Source organism: Notothenia rossii (assembly GCF_949606895.1).
Source record: "Notothenia rossii genome assembly, chromosome: 7".
Lineage (NCBI taxonomy): Eukaryota > Metazoa > Chordata > Actinopteri > Perciformes > Nototheniidae > Notothenia > Notothenia rossii.
This window is the reverse complement of record NC_136905.1, coordinates 19502951-19517401: the sequence shown is the minus strand read 5'-3', so window position 1 is coordinate 19517401 and position 14451 is coordinate 19502951. Positions and strand designations below refer to the sequence as shown.

At 39.6% G+C, this 14451-nt stretch overlaps 2 protein-coding genes across 4 annotated transcripts in view; one reads left to right on the top strand and one right to left on the bottom strand.

The window, feature by feature from the left end:
* The first annotated feature begins 333 nt into the window (after positions 1 to 333).
* Positions 334 to 9612, top strand: LOC307046668 (metalloreductase STEAP4-like). Of its 2 annotated transcripts, XM_079693163.1 has the most exons (9): positions 336 to 648; positions 756 to 863; positions 2033 to 2103; positions 2509 to 2593; positions 5334 to 5612; positions 5703 to 5797; positions 6462 to 6615; positions 6714 to 6884; positions 8894 to 9612. In XM_079693163.1, exons 1-9 carry the CDS (start codon positions 430 to 432, stop codon positions 9149 to 9151), a joined length of 1440 nt encoding a protein of 479 aa, XP_079549289.1. In that variant the 5' UTR covers positions 336 to 429; the 3' UTR covers positions 9152 to 9612. The 2 variants fall into 2 exon arrangements, with proteins under 2 accessions (XP_079549290.1, XP_079549289.1); XM_079693164.1 differs by lacking the exons at positions 2033 to 2103; positions 2509 to 2593 and having other exon boundaries at positions 334 to 648.
* Positions 9613 to 13888: 4276 nt separating this feature from the next.
* LOC307013380 (C-reactive protein-like) overlaps positions 13889 to 14451 on the bottom strand; it is a 4987-nt gene continuing 4424 nt past the window's right edge. For both annotated transcript variants that reach the window (XM_079640761.1, XM_079640762.1), the window contains exon 5: positions 13889 to 14395. In XM_079640761.1, the coding sequence (XP_079496887.1) occupies positions 14171 to 14395 (225 nt within the window). In that variant the 3' untranslated portion in view covers positions 13889 to 14170. The remainder of the gene's footprint in view (positions 14396 to 14451) is intronic.

Here is a 14451-nt window from a genome sequence, read left to right as displayed (position 1 = left end):
ACTAGATAGAGCCTTTAAAGCGGTCTGTGTTTCTAAGAGGCGATAATTTATACAAAAGAAAGGTGAATATGAGGTTACAATTACACGTGTATATTGCAGATACTTTCCCATTCAACAGAATCAAAGTTTAAAATCTTGCGGTATCAGTCCATTTCTGGATCGCCCCAATCCAGTGATAGCATAAATCAAGTGGTATACATGATAAGAAATACACTTTAAATACTATAATTGCTTGGTGGAATGATGACTCAGTGACAAATACACAATCATAAGACAGGACACATGCTCGCACACTCATATGTGTGGCTCCAGGTGCTGATTGCCAGTGTAATAAACACACACCAGAGGAGGGAGAGGCTACCGGTCATATTCCACAGCAATAAAACTACACAGCAGGGAACACTGACCATCCAAACTTAGAGTGAGAACATGAGAGTGGTGAATGGCACATCAGAGATGCTGAAGCCAGAGAGTGTGTCGCTGCATCCCCTGGGCGCAGCTGCTGCCCCTGTGCCAGAGATGCTGTGTATCTTCGGGACGGGGGATTTAGGACGCTCTCTGGGTTTGCGTCTGCTCCAGTCTGGCTACAGGGTGGTGTACGGCAGCCGCAGACCTCACAGCTGTGGACCCTTGCCCCAGGGATCTCAGGTACGACACGTGGCATAGCACTTTTAGTCTTTCAAAATGCACAAAACAGTGCTTGTATGCAGCTTAAAGAATATTTGTTATGTCTCGATTTTTGTGTTTTTGTACAGGTGATGAGCCACGAAGCAGCAGCCCAATCAGCCAGTTTGATCTTTATTTGTGTTCACAGAGAACATTATGGATTCCTGGAAACAATGGCACCTCATCTTGCAGGAAAGGTGAGTCAAAGTCTGATTATGGATAATGTAACACTAACATACACAATTGTAAGTTAATTCTTAATCATAAACAAACAACACAGTGAAAGCAGTTTCATATTTTATTTAGAGAGTGTTGTCAAGTTTGAAAACAAATTGTTGGATAGCTTACCAGAAAATATTTGTTGTTCTCTCACGTGTGAATCTGCATATTGACATTCATGAAAATGCACCTAGTCACCTCTGACTGATAAGTGGGAAGATAAGATATTAATAATTAACCAGTTGTGTGTCAATATTTCCACATCAGTTACGTTTTGTTATCCCCTTGTGAAAGGTACAGTAGTAAAACAACAATGAAATCTAAGTTCAATGTGGGACACTGATGATGCTTTTCTTCCGTTGATACTCAATATGAAGGGATTCCAAAATAATAGTGTGTTTCAATCATTTTTCGGGATAACCCTATGAGATTTACCATTTTGGTTTAAAGGGGGGTCCTGAACAACAATATGACAATATAGTACATTTAACATAAAATGAACCATACAATAAACAAAAGAAATATAATTAAAATAGAACATTTCCCCAAAACATACAAAAAGACAAAATACAAATATAATTCATTATATATAATTCAGGTATTGATAGCGTTAAATCATGCAGCTTTAAAACACGTTAATTTATCATGTACAAATGATTAGGATACAGGGTATTTTTTAAGGATTTTAAAGTTCATATGGATCAAATATTTTCATGTGTTCAACTTATTCAAATTAGAGGGAGGTTTAAACTTAAAGTCTTATTTACCTATTGACTTAGAGACTGCAGAAAAATACTTCTTGAAATAGGTTGGATATTAATTAATGCTCGTTTAATTCCAGATGATTCTTTTCACAGCAAATGTTTTGGATTTTTTCTCCATGTTGTATAATTACACTGGAATCATAACCTAGCATCACTGTAAAAGTTATGAATTACACATCAAGTATCGATTCATTCTAAAATGTATGAAAATATTTTTCTTGCAGCGTTATAGTTTTTATTTTAAACAATTTAAACTTCATCAGAATTTCGGTTGGAATAACTTATAACATTATCCCTTTAATATAATAACAATACATATATTAGCTATTAAACTGAACTGTTTTCTTTTGTTTTCCTCTCAATACTGATGGCTTCACTACAAGGTGCTGGTGGACCTTAGTAACAACCTGAAGAAAGGCATTTACCCAGAACCCAATGCCGCCTACTTGCAGCGGTAACATACTCCTAAGAAAAAAAGTGTCATTCATTCACATACTCTGCATGTAAATCCTCCCATCCTCATAGCTTTAATGTTTTTATTCTTATCATGATGTCAAAGATGGGGCTAACTTTTCTTTTCAAATATGGGTTTACAATCGCTTTGAAACAGCAGGTGTCCCTTTTTTTCGAATGCTGGATGTCTTTTTCATAAAACACTTAGAGCATGAGACATCAAAACTCTCAAGTGAATCCTAAAGAAATGAAAGAAATTGCGAGGTTGCAGATCCCTTGGCAGGACGGCCCGCTGTGTGTCTATTCAGCCAAAGTGGAAACATTGATTCTCATCATTTTTACGCCCTTCGTTCCCTGTTTGTGTATTTGTAAATAGAAACTAAAGTTGTTGCTGTGTCTTTTTTAGATTGGTCCCTGGAGCTGCTGTGGTAAAAGGCCTCAACACGCTGTCTGCCTGGGCCCTGCAGAATGGACTCCTGGCAGGAAAACAGGTGAATATAAGACATCTGTAAAAAGACGTCAGTGGGATCAAGCAAAACAGAGCTTTTGTGCCTTAAAGGGGACCTATCATGCAAAATGCACTTTGTGATGTCTTTTATACATGAATATGTGTCCCTGGTGCGTCGGGGAACTCCCGCAGCATCAGAAAATAAAACCCTCTCTCTTTTCTTCCATACCCAAATCTTTTAAAAACGGGTGTACAACGAGCGGATACAGATTCCATCCGAACTGACGTCAAATCGGCAGCGGACCCACAGAAAGTTGCTATCAAAAACGATGCCTGACGTGTTTTGGACGTCTTTGTTTACATTAGCAAGCCTCACTAACACTCAGAGCTAACCTGTACTGGAGAGCACATTTGTTTAAAGCAGGAAATAAAAAAAGAACTTACCTTGTGATAAACCTGCAAGAGAAAAAGCATTTGAGCTCCATACTATTTCAGAAATAATCCTTGACGTGGTTTAAAACAGGATGGCGTTTTATCACAACCGAATTTAACTTTATCTCTGGTAGAATTCTGATCAGGCATTAGCTCTGCCTCCTCTTCTCCCTTTTTTTTTCAAGCTAAGGATCCAAAATCCGCGTTTCTCTAACAGGGCAGCAAAAGAGGGGTTTGAGCAATATGAGGCATGGCTACAATGGGTGATCTATTTGGTATTTTGAAAAAAATACTTCACAGACATGTTTTATATAGGTATGGCCCTACAATATATGTTTCAAATATAGCATGATAGGTCCACTTTAAGGAAGGCTTTGTTTAAGTGGAGTAAAAATACAAAGACAGAGCAGTAGCCTCATGGGAAGGGAGATAACCAACTTGATATTTTTATGGTAAGACTTAAAACCAGGAAACAATAACTTATTTCAACATTTCCTGGAATACGATGGGATAAGGGTCTCTCAGGCTTGTTAAAAATAAGAAGTGAACGTTTCACCGTAGATCACAAAAAATGTAGGAGGAGAATTTACTTGATTTTGTATTGATAAGGAGGATTGATTTTTCCGTCTTTCAATAATAATGCAAAGAAAACCAGGACAGTGCTTGTATAAACAGACAAACAAACAGACAAACAAACACACTTAATGATGTTACAAAGTAGAAAAGACCAATGTTTATTGCAGCTTCCAATTCACAGCTACAAAGAGAAACACAAACATGCTGGAACCTCTGGAGACCAAACCTGAATCTGCCTCCAATCCTCTTCAACACAAACACCCCCCCCCCCACACACACACACACACACACACACACACACACACACACACACACACACACACACACACACACACACACACACACACACACACACACACACACACACACAGACACACACACACACACACACACACACACACACACACACACACACACACACACACACACACACACACACACACACACACACACACACACACACACACACACACACACACACACATACACAGATACCACTGCAGTGCTCTATTTTCTTTGAAAACAGGTAGTTGTGAGAGAACTGACGTGTTTGAAGGTTTGTGTCTTTATGTGTAGGTACTGTATATATCCACATGCATAGCTTTTAAGTGTCTGCTATCCCTTAGCCGGCAATTTGATTAGATACACAGCGGGCCGTGGCTCTGTCACATTTACATTCAGATGGAGATTTAGTCTGTCGGCCGTCCCCTGCTGTTACTGGTGCAGTAATGTGGGGAGACATGGCTGGCTGCCCGGTCCACTTATACACACACCTGCAGGTAAAACTGCTCAATCCCACTGACTCCGCTATATGCTTGTCAAATTGCTCTCTCTCTTTCTCTCTTTCTCTCTATCCCTCTCCATCTTTAAGATTTGTTTTCCCCCCTTTATAAACAACTTGATCGTCTTATCACAGAGCCGTGAGTGGGGTAATAACCTTCAGCATGAAGATCTAGAAATGGGATTACATTTTGAGCAGTGTTTGAGTTTGCATGTGTCTTTACATAGTCATATGCTTCCAGGGGCTTCATCTCAATAATTACTGAAACAGCACAGTGGAGAACAGAAAAAAGGGTAATTCTGTAGACAGACACTGGAGGTGTACACAGTGCAGTCATGCACTAGATATTGAAAACAGGGTGAGTCATCCAACAATAATCTTAGAGTAATTATTAGCAACAGGAAAACATCACTGAGCTAGAATTCAGCACGGGGAAAGTATTTTTGAAGATAAGATGTACTTGATATCACTGACTTACAAACTAAATCATTTCAGATAAGAGCACAGGCTGAAACGTTTTGGATTTCTAGAAATTCTAGTGAATCCAATGTTAATTTAAATTTGACAAGAACATATTTTATGTATATGAATATTTTTATTTGTATCACGTTAACATCTGTGTAAACAATTATTAATGATGACATAATATTAATGGATGAGTCTGGCATATTCTGTATTTTTCTTTTTATCACACATTGCATGAAAAGAAAACCCTGAAATTAGCTTATCCCAAAAACAAGGACTGTCTCTGTCAAAGCCTGAGAGGCTTTTGTCCCATAGATCTCCATTAAATATTAAAGCTCATCTCATATACCATGATCCTTCATGCAGTTAATGTTTTTGTGCAGATCCATCTATGCTCTTGTTGGAAACGGTTTGCTTAAACAAGTGTCCGGTTCTTTTAGGGGAACTTTTTGTCATTTTCTTATTTATTGTATTTAATGATGATTCAATTGCAGCCCATTTTAAAATAAACCACTCCTCCATGCTCCAGGTGTACCTGTGTGGGAACAGTGCAGAAGCAAAGCGAGCAGTAGCAGAGATGTCTACCAAGCTGGGCCTCACTGTTCTGGATAAAGGGTCTCTGTCAGCGGCTGGAGAGCTGGAGGACTTTCCTCTGCAGCTGTTCCCAGAGTGGAGGCTGCCTCTACGAGTGGCTGTCGGCCTCACCGCCTTCTTCTTCTTCTACTTAGTTATTAGAGATGTCGTCTACGGGTATGTTGAACAAGACAAAGACATCTCCTACAGAATCATGGTCTCCCTGGCCAACAAGGTAAACCTCCCCCCACCTGGTTTAGTTTCCTGAATGGTGTTTTGTGCTCCTTTTAAAGGATGTGTTCTGTGTTTGTCCCCCATCTTTCAGGTGTTTCCCATTGTGTCTCTCATCATGCTGGCTCTGTGTTACCTGCCTGGTGGCATAGCTGCCTTCCTTCAGCTCTACAGAGGAACCAAGTACAGGTCAGACATTAAAATCAAGGAAAAATATGTCCCAGCATGGTCTCATCTTCAGGTTGTTAAAAAAGGATGTTTTGTCCAGGCCTTCTGCGTCTGATACACACCAAAATGCACCCTTAGCATTTCAATGAGAAGCACCAAGTTTGTAACTCTCCAATGTAAACCATTGGCAGCAATATAACAGCAAGGGCTCCAGAAGTTTGGGGCCTTACTATAGAAGCTTGAAGGTCCAAGTTATGGGGAGGTTGGGTGCATAGATGCGTTAAAAACTCAGGAGGTCACTGCTCGTAGCCCATGTGAAACCAAAATTGAATGTGACTAACTTATGCTCATGACTAATTTAAGCTCATTAAAAAAACACTTATTTTAAACAAAACCAACATGAAATATATTCGGCCGACTCGGTATTACCTACGAGGCAGGGGTGACTACATATGGGCTCTGAACACTGAGCTATCCGGTGGCCCGTTAACTGCGTGTTTTAAACAGCAACAGTAGTGGAGTATCATGGTTTGACTCATGGGACTACTCCATGCAGTAAAATGAATGACCATACGAAAGTATTTGAGAGTTTGAAATCAAGAGGCTGCTTATTCCCTACCTTTGCAATTTGTTGTAAAAAGGGTGTATCTTTTTTGGAGGTCTAACTCACTTTTTCATGTTCCAGACGCTTCCCTGATTGGCTGGATCGTTGGATGCTCTGCAGGAAGCAGATGGGTCTGATTGCGCTGGGTCTTGCTTTTCTCCATGTCATCCATACCTTCATGACTCCTACTCGCTACTCTGTCAGACACAAACTCATCACACTTGTGGTGGATGAGGTACAGCTGACTGGTTTAAACCTTCCAGTGTTTTGTACATAGAAAGTAATGACATCAAGCTCACAATTCTTAAAGTACTGTGTCTCTGTCTCCCATAGATGAAGAACAATAAAACCACTCCATTTTACTTTGACAACACAGAGGCATGGGGCCAAGACTCATTCTATGCGCTAGGAATACTTGGCTTCTTTCTTTATGTCCTGCTAGGACTAACATCCCTGCCCTCTGTGGGAGGCTCTCTCAGCTGGAGAGAGTTCAACTTCATTCAGGTCAGAGCGCAGCTGGATATGCTTTATTCGCATGTGTAAATGTTAGATAGTTAGTGTGTGTGTGTGTGTGTGTGTGTGTGTGTGTGTGTGTGTGTGTGTGTGTGTGTGTGTGTGTGTGTGTGTTCACCTTAAGGCTTACAGACGCTATCAGTCAAGTGCCTAGTATCAGTCATGTGCCTGCTATCAGTAAAAAAAAAAGTAATTTAGCGCCTTGATCATCTATATTTGGAGTTTCCAAGTTTTCATCAGTTATTAATGTGTTGTAAAAGCAATATGTCACTGGCAATCATTTCCCCCGAGCCTAACTAACTAACTAACTAACTGCCTAACACAGGCACACAGAGTGAAAGCCTGGCTGGCTTTAGCCCAAGATCTTAAATGTTAAGTTATTCATTAAATAAAATGATGATACCTGGTATTGTTAATACAGGTCACAGGTGCATTTGTGTAAAGGTCAGGTCCATAGGTAGACCTCAGATAGGGCAGGAGATCTAGAGTTAGCGGTCTAGGTCAAAATAAACCTTATGACCTGGTTAGAAGAGTTTTGAAAGACATATAATAACAGGTGTACATTAACATAAATAGAGGACTGTAAATGATTGACTGTAAATGATCTCAGCAGAAGGATTTGCTAGTCTTAATGGGTTAAATAAGATCCCTAATTATCATTGTAGGGGCACTGTTCATTACTATACTCACATTCACATTAATATGAATGTTCCTTATTGTGCCGTTTTAGTCACTGTGGATGAGAACATCAGCAACTGAATGCTAAAAATGTAAATGAAAGCACATTATTCAAGTAATTAACAATAACCAGGCCACTGGTGCTACAAAACCAATTACTCTGGAACGGCTGTGAAACCATATGTATTTTTAGCTTATTGTTGTGGATTATTACAAGCACAGAAAAAAGTAAGACAGATCTTTCAGGAAAATACAGAAGAAAAGTTCAGTGTTTATATTATCAAACATGTCATTTTTGAAAGTGTCAGTATTGGCGTTACACAGAAATAAAAAATCATCTAAGAGCTTTATGTAAGGCACTCATCTTCCAAGGGTTGTGTCTTAATTAGGATCAATGGACTAAGAGTATTTCTTTAGCCAACAAATCTGACAAAACAATTTACTTTAATTTTTATTAAGAGAAATTCATGTGCTTTTTTTTGTGTTCAAATGTATAATGTTTATTTTCCTTGCATTTGACAATTGTGGACAGTTGAAAAATCTCGCTAAATAATTCCTAACCTAAGGGAAGAGCAACAATAAGAAAAGATTGGTAAATAAGAGAAGTTAAAGGGTGCTATCAAAATAAGAAATATTAGAAAAATCTATCCTATATTTAATACTAAATATCGCTTCCTGCATGAGGCCCGTTGTGTGTTACATGTGTACATGTCCATGAATCTCAAATCCCGGAGTAAAACCAGGGCCGTCCCTGGCCAACTTGAGGCCCCACCAAAAGTTATATGATGAGGCCCTCTGTTTTGCGAGCGACGACGAGTGGGGGGGGGGGGGGTGCTTGGGAGCCTCGCAGTGGCGAATCCACACTAATTGCGCGGCATAAGCGGAGGCCCCCTCCGCGAGATGAGGCCCCCTCCGCGAGGCGAGGCCCCCTCCGCGAGATGAGGCCCCCTCCGCGAGATGAGATGAGGCCCCTCCGCGAGGTGAGGCCCCACGCAGTCTGCATGATAGGCCTGTAGGGAGGGACGGGCCGGCCCTAAGTAAAACTCATATTAACTCGTTTGCTTAAAGTTAAATGATACCTGTCTCATGTAGGTTCACCAAATATCAACCTACTATAAAAATAAAACACAATCTGAGAAACAATTTGCCCATCAGCTGCTCGTTAATTACCAAGTGTATAAACAACGCATTATACATTTAGTGGTGGTGATGTGCTAACGAGAGTGGTGTCGATCTCTACAAAAAAAATGCGAATAAGTACATTTCCTAAAATATCTCGCTGTCTTTTTAACATTTTAATTTTTTGTGATTTTCTTTTTCAGTCCAAGCTGGGACACCTGACCCTGTTCATATGCACAGCACATGGCTATATTTACGGCTGGAATAAATTTCTTCGTCCCTCTACTTACAAATGGTACACTCCTCCAGGCTACATGCTCTGTTTGATTGTGCCTTCTGTGGTTCTGGTGCTCAAAGCTCTGGTCCTCCTCCCCTGCGTGGATCGGACCCTAACGCGCATTCGACAAGGCTGGGAGAGGAACCAGCCGACGGAGGAGATCGGTAAGGTCACCAACCTGTGAACTGTGATCTCTGAAGCCGTCGGAGTTGCGAACTTTCTGAATTTTATTCAATGATTATTTTGAGAGCTCTTGCAACTATTCATTTTGAACAGAAATCAAAGTTCAAATGATTGTAAGTAAAACAATTATATGTAGGCAAAGGATTTACAATATTCCATGTTTCGATTTTGCAAAGACATTTAAAAAAAAAATGTAAATAACTCATGTTGGTATGCAGAATTAGTAATGCTGCAATGCTCATTTTGGTGTGTGATTGTGTCAGACAATAGCCAAACACAACAAAAAAGTTGACTTTATTTCACCCAAATGGACAGGTCTCTGTGGATATAAATGCTTTTAATGTCTATTTACTTTGAGCTTTGATTTCATGTTTGTGCTGTAGTTTTTTCACAGAATGTGGTGAAAAATAGATTGATATCCCCTGCTGACTCTTATTGTTTTGATAAACATAGACAACAGTTTCCGCTTACCTCTCTTCACTCTCTTCAAGTTGTGCGATTGTATCCCTGAGGTTCTCTCTTTTCAGGATGTTATTGATCTCCCTGTTTTCTAACACAAATACCTCTCTGCCCAAAACTGCCTGCCACTTAAGGGAATGAAAACATTACTATTGCTCGCACACCAACACATTATGCTTAGAGTTGCACATAAACAACATAAAGGAGATTAAGGTAAAGCCATATTACCACATGCAGAGTAAACACACATGCACACACTAATGTAAACCAGTGCCAACACCTCAAAGGATCACATATTTGGAAGCCAAAGTAACCTCAGGAGGGAGAACATGTGTTATTAAAACATCTTTTTTATAAACCAGTAAAGAGCAATATAGAGAGTTTGGTGTAAAATCACCATGTTGCCCTCTAACTAAACTCATAGGCAATAATTCACATACGTTTATGCGGTCGACTTGATCAGGTGATGAGCAGAGGTGATACAGAGCCAATGGTGATTGCTGTTGGTGCAGGATGGCAGGTTTGGAACAACAATATATGTTAGTATGTAGAACACTAATCAGATGATGGAGATGCAGAGGAGGCAAGGGAGGAGGATGGAGCAGCTGTCTCCATGACAGAGTCTGGAGCTGCAAGATAAATATGCAGCGCCTTTTTTGCCCAAAGCAGAACATTTAGTCAGAGGCCTCCTGTTATCTAGCATCTAACAGCATTATCTGCACACACAATCTGCAATCTCTTACACCCTCTCGCTTTGTATTATCCTCCTATTACCAAAGAACTGCTGTTCACCTTAGTCTTGATTTCATTTCCTGCTGTGTGTGTGTGTGTGTTTGTGTGTGTGCGTGTGTGTGAGGGTTTCTGTGTCTGTGTGTGTGTGCTGATGAATTAATAAAATAGAGCATTTTAACATTGCCCTAGGAAAGAATTAAGATGTAGCAACATACAGAAAACTTCTGAAACAAGCTAGCTTTTTACTCGTGTTTGATTTAACACAACTGGTGACCTGGATAGCTTTGTGCCGGGATGCCAACGTTTGCACATAGCTTGAGTGTTCGCACATTTGCTCGGCACCAACATGATCTTGACACTAAATTACTTGAATTCTTTGTCAGAGTGCTGTAAAGATGCAAGACATTACTATATGTATCATAATGTTTTATTTATAATTATTTCATTGTGAAGTTTTAAAAAAGCAAATAAAATGCTTTTGAATTAAGATGTTTAAACCCCACTGCAGTCAGCATGTCGTTGTGTCCCTGTGCAAGACACTTCACCCCAAATTGCTCCTGTGGGGATTGCCCACAGTATTGAGTATGTAAGTCGCTTCGGATAAAAGCGTTTAACAAGTGACATGTAATAATGTTTACTATCTCATCGCTTAAAAATCACATCTGAGCTCATTACATTGAACCTTAATTGCATTGTTTTTTGTTGATCCTAGGATCCTCCGTTTAACATCCCCCAACTGGTTTGTTTCACGGAATCATCTGAGAAGCTGTCATTGGACACTGTTAAGGAAGGGCAGGCACTTTAAAAATGTTCGATTATCTTGGGTGAACAATCTGTCATTGAAACTCTAACCAAAGGTCAGGTTAACAGAAAAACCACTTCAGTTACAGTGCTGGTTTTTAATTTCCTCCCAGAAAAACAAAGTCCCATTACTATAACTGATGCTATTGTTCATATACAGTATGCTCACCTTAGGAACCGCCATTGTTGTTCACAACACTAACATCTCAAACACATTACTTGAAGCCGGACAGGATGGATTTTCACGTGATATGTGATATTTCACCAGAATCCAGCTTCCAAGCTAAGGGTAACCTGAACAGTTTTAAAACCTTACTACACCATTTCTAAAGGAATACACTTAACTATGAACAAACCTGTTTGTCAAAATATATTAAATCTATATGGATTCTTAAAGTCAATTGCCTTCTGTAAGCTCTGCCTTCTGTAAGCTCTGAATTGGGTGTCTTTTTACCTGAAATAGGTTAAATATGAACCTTCACCTTTATGGTAAATCTAAATGTTTTTTTAAATGTATTTCAGAAGCCACAGGACTTAATTTAAAACTGTATAACTCAGTACAGCAAAGGGCCCAGGACATCAAGGAGGACAAGGGTATCCCATGTGGCAGTGTTCCTCATTGTCCGCTGAATTACACTTTTAACACATGCCTAACTCTCAAACTCTCAGTCAGTCGAGGTAAAAGTTGCTCTGCATTTCATCAGCAAGTAGCTACCATTCCACAAGGGGCTTTTCTGAGTTCTCACACAGCACATAATGCTTAATTGATTCAGCAAGAATGTCAAAAGAGAGGCGTTTAAGGTGAGTAGTGTTACTGCTACAGCTCCTATATGCAGCCTAATGTATTGTGGCATTCCCTGGATGTTTACAAGTAGCCTTCAGACCAGTGGCGTAACTATTGACGGTGCAGCCGGTGCAACGCACCGGGGCCCAGAGCCAGCCAGGGCAAAACAATTGTTTTGGGGCCCCAATAGCATTGACCAGTTCACGCAGTCTTCAAAGTAACCAAGCAACCTAAATTAATTTGTAATTTGTCTGTCCAATGACCTTGCTCCCTTTCATGCAGGGCTGGTCCTTAGCATTGGCGTTATAGATGTTTGCCTAGGGCGCCAGATCTGGGGGGCGCTGCGCTGGCAGCTCTGAGAGGGGGAAAAACATTTTTGACCGTTGGGGCTCATCCTAATTTTCGGCCTTGATGTAATAACATTCATAATTAAGTAAATGTAACACCCTTTTCACCTCGGTTACACTTTCCATTTGCCCTGTACGATGGGCGCTGTAAGTGATGAAAGTGGGGGATGTTGGCTTATCTGGTGCCCGCAGCTCACAGCCAAAGTGCGAGTGAGCGTGGGAGCGAGGTACCGCAGCGCTGTTGTTATTAGCACCTAGTGCTAAGCTGCGCTAACGGATATAAGAAGAAGATGTTTCTACAACAAAGGTGGAGGGGAGCTCTCTCCTGACAGACTGAGAGGCTGATAACTACAGCTCAGTGAGTTAAAGGACTCTGAGTGTTTAGATATAACTTTAGTCTAAGACTTAAGTTATCTCAGTGGGTCTCAAACGTTTTGATCACAATTTATGTAAACACATATTTCCAAGGCACTCCTTTATAATTATTGGGATAAACAGGTTTGAAATAATTTCAATGTATAGGCCTACTACAGGTCAGTAAACCAAAAATTCGTTTAAAATTGGAGAAATAAAAATGTGCATTACTAAATAAATGTTAACTAGGTAAAATAAGATACCGTATGAATAAAAATAAAAAAAAGAAGTTAAATGTATTTGTTATTGGCTATGGTAGGTTATTGGTTATGTTCACATACTTATTTGATTATTAAAATGTAAACCGATCTGTTTCATATGGGTGTTTTAGAGTTGTACCCCCTAGATCAGGTCTATAGTAATTGTGTGCTCAAAGTGCACCAGATTGAAGCATTTTACTTTAACATTTTCAGAATTTTCTTCGCGGGGAGGCATATCCCCGGACCAAAACAATATTTGCACCGGGGCCAATCACAACCTTGTTACGCCACTGCTTCAGACTCACTAGTGCATATAGTTAGAGCAAATTCATTCTTAATAGAAAATGTGGTCAAGAAAAATTAGGAAATTGAGAAAGACTCACGTTCTAGCGAGATAATCAAACAATCCACAACACATCTTTATGATGTATCACACCTCGAGACATATTTTGTTTCTTCTTTCGTATTCCAAACTTCACAGGCTACAAAGAGGGGGATCCTCAAACCGTTTAAATCTGGTAATGATTTCCTCAAGAGTAACACTGGATACAATTAAACATTTTCAGAAATATACAGATCTCTCAAATAACTCGCATTTTTTTTATTTGTTTGCCGTTTTTATTGTCCAGTTTTGCTTATACAGCAGTTGTTCAGCTACAGACATTTTAAAAGGTTCTGGTTTTGCTTGTAGCCTAAAAGGTGAAATGAGCATTTATGAATGAGACAATTGTGTTTTTTGAAAAAGGCTTATGAACAAAAATGTAAAGTAATAGAGTTATAAAATGTTGAGTGAAAAACCCACAAAATAAGGATCAATATCTAGACTGTAATAGTTGTAGTCACAAGCCATTCTCTTAAGGTCCGGGCCTTAAACCTTTTTTTTTAACATTGATTCTGGTAAGACCATGATATAATAATAAAATGTCAAAACTATACAATAAATGCAAAGAAATTAAGATTATTAAAAGATTTAAGTCAGAATGACGGCCAGGAGACAGGACTGCAGAATGTGCCATTTTTAATGAACTGTCAGGAAGAGCATCATACACGTTTCAGCAAACATGACAGACAAAAGGATATCACAAATGTCATCTAATTACAAATAACAATTTGCAGATTTAATAAGAAAATTAAACACACACATTTAAGATGGTGGTCAGAAATTAGGTAATTGTGTTGATCAAGCTGATTAATGCCGCTGTTCAGATTTACAGGGTGTTTGAATTTCATACTCAAAAGAAAAAGCCTCGTAAGGAGTATGGAATTTATATATTTGTTTGTATTTATTCTGTACATGAGCAAGTGGTTTTTTGTTCTGTCAGCACTCTTCCGTAGGTTCTGTAGTCCAGCGCCTTCCAATTGAGAACATTACCCGGAGTTAGGTTTCTGTCAACCATGTACTCCTGGATCTCACAGGCGGAGAGGGTGTAGTCCCACATGTGGACATCAGAGATCATGCCAACAAAAGACTGTGTTTTGTCAAATCCTCCACCATGGGAATCCTGCTCCTGTAAAATGATCAGACTGATAAGATAACAGCTTTGATAGAAAGTGCTTCTGTAGT

Coding starts and splice junctions, on each gene's coding strand:
- LOC307046668 (XM_079693163.1), top strand. CDS start 430: ATGAGAGTGGTGAATGGCACATCAGAGATGCTGAAGCCAGAGAGTGTG. Junction 2,594..5,333: donor GACTCCTGGCAGGAAAACAG/GTGAATATAAGA, acceptor TCCATGCTCCAG/GTGTACCTGTGTGGGAACAG. Junction 5,613..5,702: donor TGGTCTCCCTGGCCAACAAG/GTAAACCTCCCC, acceptor CCCATCTTTCAG/GTGTTTCCCATTGTGTCTCT.